Consider the following 22538-nt stretch of genomic DNA (forward strand, 5'->3'; position numbering starts at 1 on the left):
CTTCACATTTTATTCACAAAGGAAATATAAAAACTCCTCTAGTGGAAATAACTCTACCAAGATATGAATCGATGATCACAGTTAAGTTTTGAAAAGGAAAAAAAATGAGAAAAGATTGGAAAAAATGATAAAAATTATCCCTGCACAGTTGAAAATACTTTGTTTAGTACAGTTATAAATGCATGAAGTAACATAGTTTTCATCACTTCCCTTTGAAGATTATTTTCTAGCCTTGCTTACTTCACTGCTAGGGCATACAATTACAGTAAGCCAAAACAACCTCTGTCTTAATTCCATACTACTTGTCCTAGTTCTCCTCCTTCCTTGCTACTCCATAAAGATTACAGCACATTCAAGGGGAAGGAGGAGACACAGTATGAATAAAATCACGATTTTTAGTAAATACAGTTAAAAGCAATACAGAACAGCCTGAACTCAGAATGAACAAAATCAACAACAGCCATTTTTATTCACTTACATATATGCTGTTTGTTGTCTTAGACAGATACTGACTGAGTAATAGATACTGCATTTTGCTAATTTACAATGAAATGTGACTTTACACTAAATTTCAGATTTCTTCTGCCTGTCCAGTGGAGTGTGTTATATATGCATCAATGCAAGTAACTGTACCACATATCTTCATTCAGATTCTTAAATTTACTTTTTATTTCAGTGGAAAATGGCAGGTAGTAGTCTTCATGATTAAGCACTTTCTCATGGTTTACTTCAAGCTGGTTTTGGTTGGAATTTGGAATTCAACTGAAATGTAAAAAAAGTATTTTAAAATTATATAGTATTAAAGTAAACCGAAAGAAGAGCAAATAGAGAAAAAAGTGCACAAAGCACACCTTTTGTTTAAAATTATAAAAATCTAAAACCAAAATAAACCTCATCCCGCACCAAAGAACTGAAAAGGAAACTATGGCTTCTGATCTGAGAAGATCAGAAAACCTCACACAGGTCTTCAATGCTGCCAACTGTGGTGCCATCATACCCACATTTTAGTCCTCAGGTTATGAGAGTGACGTTGTGCCTTAGGGAGTCAGGTGATGCAGAACAGGGCTCAATTTAACCAGTGTTCTTCCTGATCTTGGCCAAATATTAAACACCTGACACAAGGGTGGGAGTGCAAGTGCCTCTTCTCAGGAGAGGATGGATCCTTTTTACATGTCTGTGTAATGCAACCTGTAGGTGCCTAATAAATTGCAGCAGATAGACATGGTGTGAATGTGTATCTCTACACACACCTAACCTGAGAAACTCACCTCCTGGCTTGAGACCATCCCAACAACTTAGGTCCAGAAGTTTTCAGTCTCACCTACTTTTAACCGAGAAAATAAAAGGAGAGAACAATTTCTGGGGCTTTTTAATCCCCTCTGGTGTTTCTCAGCCCTGAGGGACCCAGTCCTCATACCAAAGAGAAGGAAAAAAAAGCACTTCCCTTGTGGTACAGGACAGGTGAGAGTCCTCAGCTTACATGATGTAGCAGCAAAATATTAATCAAACAGCTTCTCCTAAGTTTGACTCTCTCTGGAAGAAAACCTGTAGCTTTTAAATGAATCTGAACCATTTCAGTATAATGTATTAACTTTAGATCTTCGTGAAGCATCTCATGATTTCAAGCTCGATTTCAACTTTAGCTTTATTGCTAAAAAGAAAAATGAACTTATATTACAATCTGAAGAAGCAGTTTCCTTTTCTAATTTTGAAAGTTATAACTTTTTTATGCACCCTGATAGAGGCCAGCCCCAGGGTACGACAAAAATTCCTTCTGGGAACAAACGGCATGAAAACCATACCAGATGGTGATGACAATTGCCGAGAGCGAGGATACGTGTTATCCTATTTTTTTACATATATGCATTCATTTAATGAATTTTTCTTTTACTAGACAATTAGCACACAAATATCTTGAAGATGATGAGGCCTTTAGCAGGTGAAGCAGCGCTGCAAGGTGGGCTCCTTTCTGCACCCTCCAAAAGGAAGCAAAGGGGAGCAGCTGAGCCTGGCTGCAGCCTGTGCTGACCTATATTGGTGAAACAAAGCTGCAGGGAGAGAAAGAAGCAGAGAAGGAATCAAAAGAGATGAAACTGGATCAACTGCTTGTGCCTGGACTGGAAATACTTTCATTAGAAGGAACCAAGGGGAAAAATGTGGGCAACCTCTGTCTCTCTCTAAAGTAATTAAACTGTGGGCTGAGGCATTGATAACCTCGAATGCTTCCAAACTGCTTTTCTGCAGATGCCGGTCAGCTCTGACACTTACTAAGAGTTTCATTGCCACAGGTCTTCTGCCTTGAAACACACCTTTTCTCTCCCAACAAAGGGTTCACAGTGAATTCCCACCAACTGGGACTCAATGGAGTACAGACTGCATGTGAATATAGGTTTGTGCCAGTTTAAAGCTGACTTTTTGTGGTCTTTCTCTGCTCCGAAGGTAACTTCTGGGTGTTTTCATTGCTGTGAGACAGGCATTGATGAATAAATGAATAAATGGCCATTCTAATAGGGAAAACCCCCACTTTTCCTGTTCTTTTTCTTTTGCAAAATGTATTTAAAGAAAAAAGAAAACCACAACATTTTTGTACACTCTGGAAGCTCAGATGATGTATTATAGTGGCAGAAGAATGTTGTTGGTGCTTCACTTCTGATGTTCTGCAGTCATGTGAAGAAAATGATCAATGCCTTGGCTTTTTTAACATTTTCCACAGGAAACACTGCTAGGTTATTTTCTTCTTACAGTGCAGCCAGGAGTAGGAGTCTGTGAGATGGCAGTTTTCCAAGTTGTGCTTGACTGTATTTTACTGTCTTGCTCTTTGATTAATTGATTTTGGATAAAACAGCTTCTGCAACAACAAACAGTATCAAGCTCATCACAGAGAGTTATAAAGGAAAAGATACTCACCTCTTTGCCCTGTCTTTCTCATCTTCATCCATTAGATTGTCTAAGCAGTTTTTTCTGTTGAAGGAATGCAAGAATCAGTATGAACTGTCACTTTTTTAGCTCTATTTGCAGGTTAATCTCACAGTCACTCTATTTCAATTTAATAACACTGTGATGATATCCAGGTCAAATAAATGTGTCAGCAGTGCTCTATGCCACAGTCCTTGATTTTAGGAAATATCCATTGTGGGTAATGTTATTCCTGAACATTATGCTAGCCTTAGGGTCTCCTAGGCAGGGATCAAGGCTCCCAGGCACCACGTGTGCATCAGCACAGTACAAAAACAGCCACTTCTTGGGGATTTTTTTGTGTGGCAGTTACTCTCTGCAAACTTGCAGGCTGGATGAGCCTGGAGTCTGCTCAAGCTGAAAAGCATTTTCATTGCCCCCCATGTTCCCACCAAAACCATCTTTAGCGCAAGAGCCAGCATCACTGATGCCTTTGACCTCTCTGCTCTTCCTACTGGGAAGCTCTTCATCCTCCTCTGTGGATCTTGACCCAAAGCCAAACAAGATGTTAATAACCCCTCAAATTGAAGTGTCCTTATAAATCCCACTGCCTAAGCCATACTAAAAATCCCTCCTGCAGCCCAGTCAGACCACCTGCCCAGCCATGCTGGCACCAAGCATGGGGACTGTCCCATCCCCATCACTCTTTTTGCTAATCTTCCCCAAAATGTTGTGACCTCAGCTTTGTAGTACAATTTCTCCAGCAGTGTGAGCTGTAAGGAGAAAAGGGTAAATTGGGTAAATTTGTGTAGGCAAGGCAAAGGGAAAAATACAAAAGCAGCCCAGCTGAAGGCTGAGCGCCTCAGAAACCCTTGTCACTAGCTCACTGCCCACCCTCCTTTGCTCTGTGACCTTATGAGACAGTGATGCTTGATCTGTCACCACTTCAGCCAAAGAAGGAAGCTCTGTGCTACTGCATCTCTCATGGCATCTGGCACCCCTTTTGGGTACAAAATCCGTGTGCTGCTGCATCCCACACACTTATTTTCTGAAACAGCAGCACAATGCTACTGGATATTGTCAAAGCCTCATTTTCAAAGCAGAGGTGTAGTGATAGGCAATGATAACACTTTTTTTCAGCAATCAATGTTTCTCATTTAATGAGTCCTCAACATGTAAGACATGAATAAAATTGGAAGGGAGGAGGAAGGAAGTTAATTGCTAGGCTTTATTTAAGCCCATGTTATTTTCCACATATGAGTCACACATAAATTTGCCTGTTTAAAGAACATTTTATGAAAAAACCAAAGTGAAAACTCAACAATGGTAAAACCAGTGCTTCTGTTAGTAGTTCTCTTACAGCAACATTCTACCTGGTCATTACTCAACAGTTAGCTAAGAACACAAAACCCATAACCTTTTATCAAATGAGTTATGAGGAATTAGATCCACTGGTCACTGATTGGGGGGTAAAGCTGCTACTTAATGGCACTCAGCTCTTTGATGAAGGATAAACAGGAAATATGAAGGCCAAGGGACTAGTTTTTTCAGTCATAACTGATGAATTCAAATTGCTGAATTCCCTTATACAGAAAAACATAACAAATAATACCAAATAGTTTTTAGATTATTTTTCAGGTATTTGTTTTGACTTTCAAAACAGCCACAGTCAGCCATGATTTTTGACTTGCAAGTCAGCCATATCATAATCCATATTTTGGACTAGGAAAATGTATAAGGCCAGCAAAATTCTATTAACCAGTGTTTTACATATATTTTAGGTGTTTTTTTCCTTAGTCCCACAATGAAATGTTATCCCAATCACTATGTTTTCAAGTAATTCAGGCTAAAATGCAATGAAAATAGTCAATGTGTTTTGTTGTTATTTGCTCACTTATTGTAACCTATGCTATTCAAGAATACAGAGGGCATAGTTTAAATGGCAAGATTAGCATTCAGGATTTTGCAGTGTTTCTTGGCTAAATCCTTGCTCACAATCAGCAGGATGTTAAGGAGTATGAAGGGACCATGAAGATCATCTGGTCCCAATGGTGGGAGGACACCTTTCACTAGACCAGGTTGATCAAGGCCTTATCCAACCTGGCCTTGAACACTACCAGGGTTGGGACATCCACAACCTCCCTGGGCAACCTGTTCCAGTGTTTCACCACCCTCACAGTGCAGCACAGCACAGCACAGCACAGCACAGCACAGCACAGCACAGCACAGCACAAAATGTTCTGCGGCATGCACACATGTTGAATCTAGGGTATGGCAATCTAAATGGGGCAGCATCACCAGCAGAAGTTGCTCTCCCTGAATCCCTAAAGGTCTTCCTCTGGCTGTAACAGACTCCCAGTAGAAAGCAGGAATACAAGTGGGCTGAGTGGCTGTGAGGAAGGATGGAGGTGGATGAGACAGTGAATATTGGTGCTGCTCAGCCCCAGCTCTTTTGGAGAGGCACAATGCACCTAATGAAAGGGGCTTCCTACAGCTGTACCCCATAAACCATCAAGAAGAAATTACACTGCCAGGAAGCCTCTACTCTTGAGAGAGAGCAACAGATCAGACTGGTCTGTTCTGCCAAGGATTTGGCTAGATCTGTAAAGCAATTCATGGCCAGCTTCCAGTAAACAAGGTTTCTGAGTGACTGACATGAAATTCTGGACCTGCTGTGCTGTTGTTAGCATGAGACAATATCTAATTGTCATTTTGCTTCTGTTTGCTCACATGGCAAAATCTCTAGAGCATCATAAGCATTGCTAACAGGGTTTGCTAGTACATATGTACCATATGAAATTAAAACTGTTCTCAACAAAATAGACATATCAGAGTATACAATTGCTGCAAACTACTAGAGACTGACAGACGCTGCCTTACACCTTGACAGAGAAACCCATGTCAAGGAGCTTAGGTATGTGCTTAGTGCAACCTGCTTGCTTTATTTTATTCTCCCAATCCCTCAGCTGTGAAGGTCCCAAACTGCAAACTGGAAACCTACTGTCTCTTGATTTAGGGGAAAATTCTGACTCATTGCAATGATGGAGGCAGGCAGTAAATACCAAGGCTCTGTGCCACGGTTCCCCTGCAAAGAAGTGACATAAAAAAACAAGTGGCACAAGTATTTCTCAAACTATGAAGAATCCTTTCACAATAAGAAAGGGAATTTGGAAACCTATAGGTAAGAATACCACATGATGTAACTCCTGCTGGCAGAGTATTTCACAGTGACAGTTACATTTGGAGCTTCATTAGTATGATCATTATCAAGGAGTGAAGACTATCACTCAAAAAGATGGGAACTACTTGGAACAAGGAGGAGGAAGCTCACATACTCCCATCAGGGAGGAACTCATACAAACACACAGAAAGACACATATCCACAAGTGGGGAAGAATGGCGTTTTGGAAACAAAAGACTGGCTAAAGCTGTTAACCATGTACCCCTGGCTTGGTTATCAGATGGAGAATTATAGCACAAACATCCCCCTCACATTCATTCATACAATGAATAGATGCTTGGGAAAGAAGTAATTCAGGCGGAGTGCCAGCTCGCTCCAGGGACTCTCCGGAAGAAAGGTTGCACATGTTTATTTTGATACAGTCTATTCCCACTGGACACAGAGCTTGCACTATAAAAAATCATCTGGCACTGATCACCTTATCCTGTGCTAGAAACATGTTTTTTATTGAGCTAAACTACTACTTTTCTGGGCTGGTGAGGTTGGTTTCACTCCTTCCTGCCCTACTGCTCATAAGGATATGCTGTAGACACTCAAATGTAGGTAATCATTGCTGATTTCCCACTAAGTTGCCTCAAAGCCAGCTAATACTTTTTACAAATCTGACTGATATTTATCAAGAATTTTTTAATCATATTCATTTAACTCAGCTGGATTAAATCAGAGATGTAAATTTCTTTCAGAGGACCTGAAATGTGCCTGGGGAACCTTTGTGAGAAATCACAGCATTTGTGCTTCCCTGGCCCTTGTGTTTGGCAGCTCAAGGAAAAGACTGGACTTTTCCTCCTCTTCCCTCTCTAGCAAGGTGGGGTGTTTGCCTCCATCACCCCACAGGTTTGCCTGGGTATTCCACCACTTTTCCTGTACAGGTATGGTCAGCCCTGGGGAGAGGGATGCTCCCATCCACTGCAGACATACCTGAGCCTTACACCTCAGACCTCACCCGCAGACCACTTGGGATGCTGGTACAATACAACCAATCCTAATTAAAGATGATGATATTGCATTGGAGAACAATCCTCTCAAAGACAAGGGATGGGCAAGGCTTGTATGGAAAACTAGGATGCTGGGATGAAACACCTTGAACTATCCTCTGGCCTCTGGGAAGACCCTTCCCAACAACTGCTGTGTTGTGAAGGAGGAAGAAACAGAACAACAGGGTAGGCATGCTGCCGTGCCTTCCAGACACCTTGCTCAGCCTTAGGGCCCATCTCTGCTCAGCACTGCTCCTGTTCTGCCTCAACAGGGCATCCACTCTCCATGCCCTCTTTGAAGGGGAGGAAATGGCTGTCAGCAAAGAGGTCAGTGCCATACAGGAGGCACACGGGTAAGTTTGGTGGGGCTCAGGATTCAAAGGCCAGATCCAGCCATGCACAGCATCCTGTGCTTAGTGAGTACATATGTGAGTACATATCCAATACACGTGAAGAAGGCACCAAAAGAGATTAGAGAGGTTCTAGGCATGATCCAGGGACACAGTTTCTAGGCACTCTAGCACAGGGGACAGTGTAGCTTGGTCACTGTGCTGGCACTGCTGCCAGATCCCCTGCCCAGGGAGGATGAACAAGGTCTGATGGGCACTGTGGTTGGTCAATAGCATCATCCCATGTGTGTTCCACATCATGGGTTAGATGGGGTTTGCCCACCCTGGGGAGCACCACTGTGGCTAGGAACTCCACCTGCTGCCCTAGGCTAAGCAGAGCTCTGAAATGAATCACACAAACAAGTGAAGTATTTCCCTTCCAAGCCCTGCTGGAAGGCAAAGAGAAAAATCAGCAAATGGGAAGCAGCAGGAAAGGCCACAGAATGAGAAGCAAGAAGTGATCATCTGACCATTTTAGGCACCTGGTTTCAAGTTCTGTAACATGGATGAAGCACTCAGATATCCCACCAGGAAAGGTCCAGTGTGAACACACAGCAGAAGGATTTGTACAAACACAAATCAGAACAAATCAACAGATTCACAGGCACATCAAACTGAAGTGTACCACTCTATTCTCTTTTCATAGATATAAACCTATGAACTGTTACAAGAACATGCTGGACTCTATAATTAAGTATGACACATTCCTAACCATAGCAATAAAAATTGATTTATCAAAATGTGAACAGACTAGCCTTTAGAAATCTTAAGATAGTAAAAATTCACTTTCCTGATGATATACATGGTTATTTGAGAAAGATACGTGGCTTTTTAGTGGGAGAATGGCAGTCTGGAGTCACCATGGATCATGTTATGCCAAGATTGTTATGAGAATTACTGTTTCAAGAGTAAAGAAAAAATCCAGAAGCATTGCTAAGTGTCCAGCTTTACAGTTTTTTTCTGACAGTGTATAGCAAGGTCTTCCTGCATTCAATAGGTTACTACATTTTGCTTACACAAGAGATATTTAGACCCTTCAAAAAAAGAAAACTTTTTGAGAAAATACTGGACTTCATGAACCTCATGGACAGTTTCATGTTTCATACATATGTGTACAATCAATCTTTAGATGGTAACAGGCTTAAAGCAAACATATATTAAAAACAATCCACATGTGGACAGTAAAAAGAATAGAATTTGACAGAAATGAATGCTCCCCTCTTCTGAACTGGGGATGACAGGAAGATGGTTATAGATAATAAGAGTTGAGTAGTAAGAGATTATGATGAATAGAAATAAAGACTCAGAGCATATTCTGGTTTCATTCTGTTTGGCGGGAAGGGGTTTTATTTTCCACGTGTCAGAAACCTTGCACCTATTGCCATGTGCTAGAGCCCTTTCCCCATCTGCCTGGTGCCACTGAGTTTTGGGGTGTGCAGCCTGCGATCCCTCTGTTGATGCTGTGTTTCTCATCGGTTTAAGCCAGGGGTGAGCCGGCTGACGTCAGCAATGCCGGGCTGGAGCGTGGCCAGGGCGAGAGGCATCTTTCATCTCTGGCTTGTGAGCAACGTGTAAAGTTTTGTGCAGTGTTTGGATCTCTGATGAAGATCAGTACATACATGCCCATTATCTTCCTCACTGCTGTTATTACTACTGAATGACTACAGCCATTCAGACTTGAGTGCACAGGCTGTGAATCCCCATGTCCAACCGCTGCTCTGCTCTCCCCTCGCACGGCTGGAAACAGAAAGGCAAACAAATTAAACTAACATTAATCAGCAAAGACTGCCATCTGTATAACTCAGAGCACTTCTCCGCGTGCCCGTCCCCTTCCAGCAATGCTAAACAGGATTAGCCTTCCGTGGGCGGATGGGGAAAGTAGGTCAGTTCGGTAACATCGCTGCGTGTGATGAACGGAGGAGGATGTGACTGCAGTGGTCTGCTGGCAGCCCTCTCGCCTTCTCTATGAGCCAGGAGATGAAGCACCTGGGCTTGTCATGGGGTGCATGAGGTGGCTCAGATCCTACATCCCTGCACGGTGACACCTGACAATTCTAGGATCAGGGATTTGGCAAAGCCTGGCTGATGCACTGGAGTTAGTGGGTGCATTTCAACAAGGAAACTGAGGCACGGGGCAGCTAAATGCTTAGTTATTACTAGTTTGTGTACAGCCAAATATTCGTCAAAGCTTACACATAAGCCAAAGTGGCAAGGGATGGTAAATCACCTATTGTCTTTCTGCATTGACTTCATTGGGTATGTAGAGATGGTGGCAGGAAAGCCAAAGCTCACTTCAAGTGACGTCTGCAGGGCATGACAAGGGCAGCAAGAAGAGCTTCTGCTGCTACATCAGTAGCAAAAGGTTGAACAAGGAAAGTGCAGGACTGCTGCAGTACTGGAGGTGTGTGAGGAGGTGAATCAGTTACAGCAAAACAGGTGAGGCTGATGCCCGTTTTAAGGCAGTTTTCAGCAGCAAGGTCTCCCAGCCTCTGTGCTGGAGGCGTGGACAGGGAAGAGCAGAAGCACCTGCAACAGGTGAGGATCAGCTCAGGGAACCTGAGGAAGCCTGGGGGAAGTTGACCACACAAGTTGATAGGGACTGACTGCTTGCCTCATTGTCCTTTACTAGGCTGATCTCTTTTTTTTTGAGAGGTTGTGAAGGTGCGGGAGGTCCCTGATGTTTGGAAACAGGCAAATGTTTGCCTTCAAGAAAGGAGCAACAGGCCAGTCACCCTCACTTCAGTCCCTGGAAAATCATGGAATGAATCTGTTGGAGCACAAGGCTGGGCAGATGGAGAAGATGATCAAAAACAGCCAGTGTGGACTTACCAAGAATAACTCGACTGCCTGTTATGATGAAATGACAGGATCTGTGGATGGAGGGAGAGCAGTCGATGTCATTTATGCTGGCTTCATGCTCAAAGGCAGGGCTGTTGTCTAGGGGGAGACTGAAGGAAAGGACAGACAAGAAACCTTATGAAATTCTGTGGTGCCTACTGCCAAGTCCTGCACTTAGGAATGAAGAGCCTTGAACTCTGACACAGTCTGGGGATGGCCTGATCAGAAAGCAGCTCTGCAGGAAAGGCCCTGGGAGTTCTGGAAGGCAGCAGGCAGCATGCTGTACATGAACCAGTGGCGTGCCTTGGTGGCAAGGATGGCCAGCAGGACCCTGGGCTGCATGGACAGGAATGCAGCCTGATGAAGGGAAGGGTTTATGTCCCTTCACTCAGCACCTGTTATACCACATTTAGGATAATGTGACTGGTCTGGGGCTTTCCAGGACAGAAAAGATAGATTTTAGGATAGAAGGAAGGTCAGTAGTATCCCCAGTGGTGGTGCCTGGAGCCCCTGACTTACATGAAGAGGCTGGGATAGCCAGGCTGACTTAGTCTGGACAAGAGATGGGTTTGGGGACAGCTAAGAGTCCTCTCATTGCCTACAAGGGGTCAGTGAAGAATCAGTGGTGGACTCCTCATGGTAGTGCAGGGTGGGAGAGTAAAAACTAACAGGTGTAAGTTTAAAGAAGAGAGAAGGAACTTTTCTCCATGAGGACAGCCAGACAATGGAGCAGGAGAGAGGCTGTGCCATCCCCATCTGCAGGCCTGACTGGGCAAAACCCTGAGCAGCCTGGTCTGACTCAGAGCTGGCCCTGCTTTGAGCAGGAGGCTGGACTGGAAACCTCCTGAGGTTTCAACCTCAGCTGTCCAGTCATTCTGGATCTACTGAGCTGGCTACATATCCTAAGCAAATCAGTCCGCTTGAATGAGTTCCTATATTATATATATGTTCTTGAAATATATTTTATTGTGCTTTTGGTTTCTGTACTAGAAATAGCTTATGCACTGTCTCTCCTACATTGACATTGCTCCTGCTTTATAAACAGATAAACATCTTGACGTTGTATGTCTATATTTCAGGTGTTTGTCATGCCACTTCTAGATGTTAATTAAAAAAACATTTAAAACTTTATGATAGAATTACAAAAAAACCTCAGACAAACAAACAAACAAACAAACAAAAAAACCCCCCAAAACAACAACAAACACCCAAAAAACCAAAAAAAAGAAAAAAAAAAAAAGGGGGGAAGAAAAAAGGCCTAACAGGAGAATGGCCCTTGAATGTAAAACCTGTTTTTCTTCTCTCTCTACTTCTCATGTTCTTAATCTGTTTTAGGTATTTATAAAACTTTAATCCTCGTAATATCAGAAGTCCCGAATGTACAAAGACTTTAAAATGTGCTTAACTCTATACTGCTATAAGAAGGCCCTCATGTATGTGTATCTCTGCAAAATCCAGGTCAAAATGTGGAGGCAGAACTGCACAGATTATTTTGCAATTATTAGCTCTGAAACCTTTTCTTTAAAAGGGTCTCAGTTATAAAGTATTCGTAGTTGTAAGAATCTGTTTATGTTCTTCTGCAAATATTTAAATAAGTAGAGTAATACAACATTTGACCTATGATCCTCTGATGGTCAAATGCTCAGCTGATACAGGCAAAATATGCAAGGACAATACTATAAAGATTTATTTGTCAAAAATGCAAGGATTTTTATTTTGCTTGACATGAACTACCTGGGACACACCAACGAAGCAGAAAATGAGTCTTTTTCAATGGGACTGTTATCAGTCATTCTCTTTGTTTTCTGGCAGCAACAGTTTTGACAAGATCATTTTCACCCTTTCCATATGATTAAACAAGCTATGGTGGCACTGGAATGTAAAGCAAGATGTCCAGGAGCTGACATAGTTTGGTCTCACTCCTCCCACTTTGATTGTTAAGTGTTACTCCCCCCACTTTTTTGTTTGTTAAGTGTTTATGTATGGCTCTCAAATAACCAAATTACTCTTCTTTTAAAAGGCTCTAGGTCTAGAAGTAATTTTGCTAACAGAAAACTTTGTTCTAGAAATAAATTCTGATTTTTTTGTAGTGTTATTCAATTAATTGTCACAATTTACACCAGCTGTGATCATTCTATCCATACACAAGATGCTGAAATAACAGACTACATGTTTCTGTGGAGATTTCATCAGGAAAGCAGAAACTAAACATGAAGCCAAATTTCCTTTGAGTTTTAGGCACCTATCCTGATGTGGCATCTCCCTCTTATTAAACAGCCCTAGGGTGAAGGGCTGTCCTCTCTCAGTGTCCTTGCCCTCTCCCTGCCCACGTGGGATTTGTTTGCTTCTTCAAACCAGCAAGAACTGGAGGCCAAGCTCCGAGGAGCAGACTGGGACTTGAGCCAGGCAGTGAGTGCTCTCCCTGGGCCTCCCCATCCTCATGGGCACAGCAGCATGGTGACACCCATGGGTGCTCAGCTCTGCCACTGATGGGGCTGCAGGTGGGAGGCATGAGGGGACAATGGGACTGTCCCTCCAGAGACCCTGCAAGACAACTTCCCTGCCCCATGCAAGAGCCAAAGCTGTGGCCTAGATCTGCTGGTGGCAGGAAAAAAATCTCCATACAATATTACAGAAATAAATACAGATATCAACACCAATAATCCCATCACTTTTGTGTTAACAGCTTGATAACACATCTGCTTATAACTCACACACTGCACTAAATTTTCTGCTCTATAGTAACTATCATATCCCTGTCAGCAGAACTAAATATTTAATAATCTGGGGAGATGAATCATGAAAAGCTGTTTGGGGGAGATATTTTTAAATGGACAATTTGTTGTCATTTAATTTTGAGAACTTGCTGTCTCTTTCTTTTCAGAAGGGACCCTGCAAGCCTGTGACCACACAGATTATTGCTCTGTACTGCTTGCTCTCTCCTTGCAGGTAACACAACCTATGGAGTTTGAAGGTCAATTCTGACCAGAGCAAGTCAGGAGGTTTCAGGGTTTGCCTGGGCATCACCAAGCCTAAAGCCAGCAAGCCCTCCACCTGCCTGATTGCATGACACTTTGGGGAGGAATGTTCTCTAGTTGCAGACTCCCAGTCTTCAGTCTGAATCCATAAACCTGCCAAGAATTCAGCTACAGCATCAGACTAAGGTAGCACCTGTATTTTGTGCCATCTTGAACACTGATGCCCTTGAGTCCTTCCCGTCTCAGACTGAGCCATACTCCAGCTATGTGCAAATGCTGCTCTTCTCAGACCCTTCATGCTACCAGTGGTTCCCATTTCTACAAAGATAAAGTTTCTCCAGCATGATGTAAAATTCAAATCAGGTTTGCAAAATTAATCTCTAAGGAAAAAGGATAATTATTAAAGAACTTCGTTAGTGCTTTGCAATCTTAATTATGATAATTATATTTTTGTAGCTAATATAGCTGAACTCCTGCTTTTAAATCCCATTAACGAGCATTTGTAATCCCTCTCCTACTGGGCCAACAAAACCATAATGTTGAACTTTACATTTACACAGGGCACTGTTTTAAAGAAAAATGATGCACTGTTTACTGAGGGTTTCCATTCCCTTTTATCTGCACTTTGAAGGTGCACCTTCTCCCAAGACACAATAAATTAAGAAAAGCAAAGATGGCTTCAGCAGCTTGGGCTCAATATCCTCTCTTGGCAGCAAAAGGGCACAGTCCCTAAGCCAGGGTGGCAGTAGGCTGTGAATATTGGCTGCCTTCAGGAGGCAGTGACACCACTGCTCCACTGAAAGGACAGACAAAGTTTTTTCCCTAAACAGCTCAAGGGTTGAGCTTCATCTGCTCTGGGTCCTCATGTGCACCTCAACAAGAGCACGAGCAGCTCCCACCTTAGCAGAGGCTGTGACCCACTGCGTGCAGGAGGAACCTGCCAGGTGGAGGCAGCAGGAAGGTGCACAGGACAACTCTGCCATACTGGAAGAGTCCCATGGGTAAGTGGGATACTGAGGGATAGCCGGAGCCACGCTGCAGTGGCCAACAGCAATTGATGACCAGGGGAAAAGGTGGCAGCTGGGGGAAAAGGTCAAAAGAAATCTCAATTAAAGAAGAAATGCCTGAATACACAAACTATTAGTGTGTGAGCAGGAAAAGGTACCTCCTCAACTTACTGGAAATCCTGAAAAGTTCCAGCAAGTGACACTTTTCAGTGACACAGTATTTTCTGAGGAAAGTTTATAATCCCTGACAGAGTGGAATTTGCTGCTGTTTTCTGTTGTGACCCACCTACCACCAGCCAGGTACAATGGCCTAGTGGAGATTTTTTATGAATCTGTTTGCAGACAAATATTTACAATTACCTAACAGAGAGAAAAAAAGTAAAGGATCAAAGAGGGAAGAGCATACAAATTCAGATATCTCAATAACGAAATTAAAACAATAATGCATATATTGAATATCATTTGCCCATTAATCTCTGGAGTAAATTCAGAAAACTAATTAAAAGCTTCTACACAGATAAATGATAAGCTTCTTTATTCAATGAGCTCAACATATGAACAAACAGAAGTTTGTGTTGATATCATCATTATTAGCAATTGCATTAAAGCAAATGATTTTTGCTGTGCTACTGGGAATATAGTGATTTGAAAAACAAAACGTTATGAGATGAAAATTCAAACCTTTACGGTACCAAGCATACAGCACTTCCTGGTTTTTATTTTTAGTTAGTGGTAACTCTTATGGGTCAGCATAATAAAAAATAAGATGAGGAGAAACAACCCCAAAGCCAGTACAGAAACAGGAAAAATCTCTTCATAATCGTTCCCCAGTGGAAGGCCAGCTTTAAGGGCTGATATTGCCTTCCCACATGGGAAATTCTCTAATTTGTCAGTTCTTCTGCACCTCGTGTCCCCCTTTTTCTGCTATTGGCTTCAACATTCTCAGGGGATTTTGTCTTGAATTTTAGAGAAAGGTTTTGCCTCTTCAACCGTAATTGATAGATGTTCTATTTTTGTGGTGCAACACGGCTGTGTTACATGATGTGTGTGGCAGTGCTGCATGGGGAGCTTGCAAGGCAGCTAGAATTGTTCTCTTTTGGTCCTCTGGGAATAAACCCCATCCCAACATCCATTTATATATCTGTGACTTGAAAATGGGGATTCTGAAGAACACAAGTTTATAGCTTAAGCTGTATGTTCAATTTAAGTGCAGAGCCTGAAATAATAAATATCAATATATAGTCAGTTTGGAATCTGATTATTTAGAATCAATTAAAACTGATCTGGCTCCAGAATTCGGATATCCTCTTAAGAATCCTACACAAGGAAACAACTTGAAAAGCTCTGTCTTTTATTCATAGAGCATTCCAGTGATCCAGCACTGATTAGCATAAAAACAGCTTTAAACTGATGAAATGGGGGAACAAGAGAGAAGTATAACTGCTTTTGTTAATATTTTTTATTCATACACCAAATTCTTCCTACTTCATATTGTACATTAAACTCTGTCTATTGACCAAAATGAAGCAGAGATTTTAAGAAGTCTCAGGCTAATGTTCTCTTGAACACAGGCTAAATGAAGGATACAGTCCATAGAGTGTAAAGTGCACTTAGATTTTAGCTTATTCACTCAAATGCAGTAGTTCAGAAACAGAGAAGTCATTAAAAGCCCCACAGCAAAAGATCAAATTATGCCTCTGCCAGATATTAACTTTGAAAAGGAATAGAGACAGTCAGAAAACCACAGTGAAATACTGATGTGCTGATTCACCTTGCACTTACGTACTGCATGACTTAGAACTGCAAAATAATCTCTGTTCTGTGCCAAATGATATTGGGAGGAAAGCATCTTTTGGCTCTGATGGGTGCTGCTTTCCACTCTTAATGTGCATTTTCCCTTTTCACTTGCAACAAAATTTGCTGTCAGAATCTCAAGTTGATTTGCTGTTTTATTTGCCATCTGTGGCAAATATTCACATAGGCACACTAAGTGTGTGTCCATGTCCCGAAGGGTATCAGTTGTTGCACACTGTTTCCTATCTTTCATAACTACCAGGGAAGAAACTAGGAGGGGGTAAAAACCCGACATAATTCGAGATCTCAGCTCAAGCTGTATGACATTTTGTTTATGTAGAGCGCCATAGCCATTACAGGAGAATCACATATGAAAAAATAGGACTTGAACCCTCAATGCACCATGAATTTTGCAGATAACCTAAAAAATTGGACTAAATATCCTGCAGAAAAAAAGGTACTTTACATCCCATCTATTCTGTAGCCAGTACTACGACTGCAGCTCTTGAAACATTATCTGATCTGGCTGTAGAGATGTAGTTCAGCATCAATCCAGCTCATCGTAGGTCTGCTGGTTTACATATTTACCCAGTGTCACCAAAAGAAGCTTGTGTATGGCAGCTCAGTTTGGGGGAGGGCAGGGAGAGGGAGAAAGAGGAAAGAAAGAGAAGCAGTTGGCAGGGAGCTGAGATTGGGGTCGGGTTGGATCCTCTGGCTCACAGTCTCGTGAGCAGCTCGGAGGTAACTGGAAGGGCTGTGAGTTGAGATGAGGAGAAAACGGAAAGCCCCATGTGCTGTTTCAAAAAAAAAAATTAAAAAAAAATCCTCACAAAAAGAGAGACCCCAAAGGCAGTTTTGGGGAGCCTTGGGAAAAATGCTGTTGTCACTGGATGGACTGGGAAGTTTATTTGCAAAAATGCTACTGCTCCTTCTTGTTGGGGAGGTTTAAAGCAGTCTCAAGGGTGGTTATTAAAACTGTAGAACTTTAGTGTCTGCGAAAAGATATCAATTTATAGAAATTGTGCCAAAGGTAGTATAAAATTTGATGTCACAGCATTTCACTTAGAAAAATTTATACTTCATCCTACACCATACTATTTCAGGAGTATTCGGGTCTGGGGATCTTTTGCTTTTAAACAGAAAAATCTTAGGTTCTCTGTGGGTGTTTTTTTCCCTCCTCAGCCTCCCTTCTTCAGATATTCAAAAGGCAAGATCCTGAGAAAACTTTTCTGCTGGTTCCTATTGTTTTCTACTTCCAAGTGAAAAAAGTACATAATGTTAAATCTGAACACCAAGGCTCTGTGAATGTGTAAACTTCAGCACTCAAAATCTTTCAGCCTGTGCCAATGTAAACCACCTAAAGAGCAGAGAATTAAGTACACTTTATCCTCTCTGACTATGATTGAACATGTTCCAGTCCTAAAATCTGCTGCAGGGAGTCACTCAAATCCCCCAAAGCAAAGTAGGGCTTTTTCAAACAAGCATGAGAAAAAGAGGGACATCCTCAACCACATCTCAGCCCCAGCCCTTTTGCTTTCTTCTTTGAAAATTATTACCCTGATGTTTCAAACAACCTCCCTCTCAAGGACACGAGGCAGAAAAAAGTAAAACCTACCTTTCCTAAGCTAAATGTTCCATATTACCTACATTTATGGGAAAATTGCACAGATAATTCAATAAGCATGTTTGCAGTGGACATTGACATCTGTCTGCGTCACCCATCCTTTCCAATGCTGCTTCATTTATGTCTAACTGCCCTGTTTTTCTCAAAAAACAGCTATCTTGGTCCAGCTTCTGGAAGCCAATAGATGTACATTTCGGGAACCCAGTTATGGGCTTTCTGTCCAGCAGCAAGAGCTTCTCCCTGTCCTATCCCTGTCTGTGGCACTCTGGGCCAGGACCTCTCCTCTGGAGCGTAACCACTGTGGGGACCGTGGCACTGGGCTCTTCCTCCTGCCCAAGCACACACCATCCCCACTCCTTGCACTCCAGTGCAATCCTCCTGTGCATGGGATCCAGTGCCTGAGTCAGAGGCCCTGCTTCTGGGCTGGTGCTGGATACCTGCAAGCACCTGAGTGCTTTCCACAGCCAAAGCCTGATGCACACATTGGCCACGAGAAACAGGCATCCAACTGCCACTGCCTGGGTATCCAAAAGGGTTTAAGCTATTGCTACTCAGGGGAAGTTGGAACAGAAATGCATTAAAAGGCTCTCTTTCCTTAGATTTGCTCTTCTCTCTTTAGGACTCGGAAATATTTTACAGGAAAGAAACACAACGCCGTTGCAGCTGTGCTTCACTTTGTCCACTGTCTTGTTCTAGGCTATTTTCAAACTGACATTTTCCTGAGAAATAATGAGAAGCCTTAAACTATACTTCACTGCGTACTGTGTGAAGCACACAGTAAATTTCTAGGCAGCTAAAGAGCAAGGAGTGAAATGCGAGAAAATATTTTTCCTGATATATTTTCTCTCTCTTCATGGAAATGTTGATCTGAAGGATTGTAATACTGCTACTGAATTCTGACCCACATGGCTATAAAGATGCATTACTTGCATCAGTCCAAGAGACAATTCTCTCAATCTTGCTTCCTCTGCAAATGCAGTTATCTTGCTCTGGCACTTTGCAAAATCCTCTAAATTACTATTAAATTAAAGACTTTTAATCTATGAAGATTTTCAGTTGAACTCATATTTCTGTGCCATTAATTATCAAGTATATTACTGAGTCTTGAAAAAACATTAATAAATCAATCTAAGTTAAATTCCACCTTCCCCCCTGAACTAGAGATGGGTGTCATCAGTCACACTCTAACCTGAGAAAGTTGTATTTCCTTTGGATTCATCATTCATCTAATTCCAGATCATGTACTGAGTGGGCTCAGGGCAACATTTTCAAACACATGGTGTTAAGCTAGTGATGGCAGTATATTTAGCCATCTTAATATGTGGATGAATTTTCAGAATTCTTCTGTGATATGAGACAATTCCCCTTTTGCAATGTTAAGACTGATTTGTTTCTTATTTTGTTTGTCTTTTAGATAAAACATGATTTTCAGGGTATCCTTAGACACAGTGGAGCTCTGGGAAAGTACATGTGACAAGAGAGGCAGTGATAAATCTGGAGTTGAAGGACGTGTGGATGCTTGGGAGGGCAGTTAGTCCAATGGGTAAATACAGATTTAAGTGCTGATCTCTTGACATTCATAATTGAAAATATGGACCTTGATATGCAGTGCTGTCTTTAGCATGCCCTCACATGGCAAAAAGGTCTGCAGGGCTTCAATATAGGTAAGTCACAGCCCAAAAGAGTCTAAGGAGGACTGTAGTGGCAGAGCAGGCAAGTGACGTATTTCAGAAGTTGACAGTGCTACCAGGGGCACCCTTATTATCCCCTCAAAACAGTGTCAAAGAGTGAAAAAACAAATGTGCTATTTCACAGACTAGTCAACAAAAGTAGTTCCCATTTCATCAGTGTTTCATCCTTCATTTGCCAAACCCAACACAAATCTTGGCAGAGGAATGTATTCCATGAAGTTTGTGGACTGACTTAATGTATTAATCCTCACAGTGACACAGATTATTAGAAACTCAATGATATGTGGAAAGTTTTATGATGTGCTTTCATGCTGATAAATAGCTAATCACCATGTATTTGTGACAACAGAGCATTACAGAGAGCAGTGATATGTGTTCTGAAAAACACCATTGGTCCTTTTACGCCCTCTGCATAATGCCCTATCATCTACAGTGCTTAACTTTGCAGTCTTGCTTTCAAAACCACACAAAGAATCCTAACATTTGTCAAAGCCTCCTTTCTCGTCTTTTGTGCCGTTGTTTTTTTCAGTAAAAGTGCATTACATGCCATTTGACAGCTGGTAATTGTATGTGTATTGAATTAAAGCATTGATTTTAATTTTCAAAGTCAATCTCACTCTCTTTTAGCTGAATGAATTACTTTGTTCTTGAGAGAAAACATTGGTACTGGACTTCAGATACAGGATCAGAGCTGAGACAGCTTGTCCTCAAGGGTATTTTCTGCTGCTCTTTTGCTGAAATATCGAAAGGTTCTAACTTGCCCATTACTCAGAAAAAAAAAGATAATAAATTTCTGAACAGCTAGCACAGCTTCTAAATTCATAGCTAGCTTTCAACTATTTCGTGCTGGCTGCTAGGATGAGTTTCGATTGTACAGACAAGCAATAACAGCCTGGGCAAAGCTGGGCAAGAAACCTTGAAAGAAAATCCAGGTGCTGCTAGGAATTACACTGACTATCATGGATTGCAATGAATCTTTGGGTCAGTGGTGAAGTACATTAAGAAGGCTCCCTGGGAAACAGATGTTCTCTGACCTCCTGTACTACCCCCTTCACAGATGCAGACACTTTTCCTCCTCTAGACTACCCCTGAAGAACTAAACTGCAGACTGAAGCAGCTGCTGTCATGTGGAAACCACAGGAAGGAAAAAAAGTTACACTACACATCTGAAAGAAGGATCACAAGTTGTCAACCCAAAGAGATGCTCAAATGAAAACCAAAGCTTTGTGCCATGTCTCAGCAGACAGGCTGCTGCTTCTTCTGTCTCTCAAAACCTAAATACCACAAACTAAGTCTTTGACTTGGTTGCTCTTAACATGCATTCAAAGGTATCTGCTGTTTCCTTATTCCTAAACTATCAAACCTATTACCTTGGGCTCAGTCTAGATTTTGGCCCTCTCTGTGGTGCATGAACCTGCCCTCCTGACTGCTCACACCCTGGTGAGAACAGCCTCCTCCTGCAGCCATCCCCATCCAGGTGTGGGGGAGCATGAACCTGCCCTCCTGCTGCTCACACCCTGGTGAGAACAGCCTCTCCCCACAGCCATCCCCATCCAGGTGTGGGGGAGCATGAACCTGCCCTCCTGACTGCTCACACCCCTGGTGAGAACAGCCTTTCCTCCCCACAGTCATCCCCATCCAGCTGTGGGGCTGCATGAACCTGCCCTCCTGCTGCTCACACCCTGGTGAGAACAGCCTCCTCCTGCAGCCATCCCCATCCAGGTGTGGGGGAGCATGAACCTGCCCTCCTGACTGCTCACACCCTGGTGAGAACAGCCTTTCCTCCCCACAGCCATCCCCATCCAGGTGTGGGGCTGCATGAACCTGCCCTCCTGACTGCTCACACCCCTGGTAAGAACAGCCTCCTCCTGCAGCCATCCCCATCCAGGTGTGGCTCAGGGAAACACCGTTTGCCTACTGGCATCCTCCAGCACGTCAGCTGGGACAGAGAAATGAGGCCAGTCACTGCTCTTACTCACATCAGTGAGAAACAACAGTCTTTTGAAATGTGTGGAGCTAAAGCTCTATAAAGCTGACCTGGAATTGTGATCTAGCACTACACACAGAGTCACTGAAATGGAGCTAGAATGACCAAGTACAACAGCTGCCTCCTTTATGAAGAGGTTTTCTGCTAGCTGGAGTCATGGTTTGGGTGAGGATTTGCCCGCTCAGGACAGCTCCAATCATGCTGCATGCTCTACATATGACACAGATGAAATCTGGCTGAAGACTTTTATTTGTCATACCGAGTGTCATATTTGTTGCATAGTAGGCTGAACAAAGAAGACCTCTGCTGTTTAAAAATTTATGTTAATATTGTGCCTTGATTCCTCCACACCCTAATATTCTGCAGACATGCTATAGCTTTCCCTTGTTTCTTTATTTAGCATTTCAGTCTTTCCAAACAGGCATTACAACAAAATGCAGCATTAAGATTTCATTAATTCAAATTTACCACTAAAATCCTTCCCAAAACACTCAGAAAGATGCGGCTTATGTCCCATCTCATGCATTTTTGCAGTTCTGCCAGTTTATGTGACAGAAAATGCTAGTCCATTCTGGTTAGTGCGTGTCTTTTTTGCCCTAAGACCGGTGAGGTTTTTTGCAGCTGTGCATTAAAGTGGATTTTCTCTGAGGCATAATAAAAATATCACAGTAAAGACATACATCATCTTTTTGATGCCAGTTTACGTGATGACATTTTTCATGGTACACTTAGTTTGCTTTTGTCCAAAGCAATTGCAAGTGTGAATGTGCACTGACCTGCTCCAAAGCAATCCTATTAGCCACCAAAAACACAGAAGATCACATACATCAATTTGTGTCTGTGCAGCACAGCATTTATTATTTCTGCAATAAACTGCAGAGAAAATAAAGTATTTCATTCATGTCTAGCTGCCCTAATGCCACAGTATTACATAACAGAAGGAAAAATAGGGATATATATGCAAAGGGCTTTTCTTCATCTGGCCCTGATGTCTGCATCACCACCCACTTTCTGGTTTTCCGTCTTATTTGACTCAAACTCTCTACAGCCTTTACAAGTGGAGTACCCTGACTTCTTCCTAAGGCTTCCGGGCTTAGACTAGCTCCTGTTTCACTGCTTC

At 42.4% G+C, this 22538-nt stretch overlaps 1 protein-coding gene across 2 annotated transcripts in view; it reads right to left on the reverse strand.

Annotated features, from left to right (window-relative positions):
• The window catches only part of NPAS2 (neuronal PAS domain protein 2), a 104487-nt gene that overhangs the window by 50700 nt on the left and 31249 nt on the right, over positions 1–22538 (reverse strand). For both annotated transcript variants that reach the window (XM_058045151.1, XM_058045152.1), the window contains exon 2: positions 2908–2961. In XM_058045151.1, coding sequence (XP_057901134.1) covers positions 2908–2939 — 32 coding nt within the window. In that variant the 5' untranslated portion in view covers positions 2940–2961. The remainder of the gene's footprint in view (positions 1–2907; positions 2962–22538) is intronic.

Source organism: Melospiza georgiana, chromosome 2 (assembly GCF_028018845.1).
Source record: "Melospiza georgiana isolate bMelGeo1 chromosome 2, bMelGeo1.pri, whole genome shotgun sequence".
Classification (NCBI taxonomy): domain Eukaryota; kingdom Metazoa; phylum Chordata; class Aves; order Passeriformes; family Passerellidae; genus Melospiza; species Melospiza georgiana.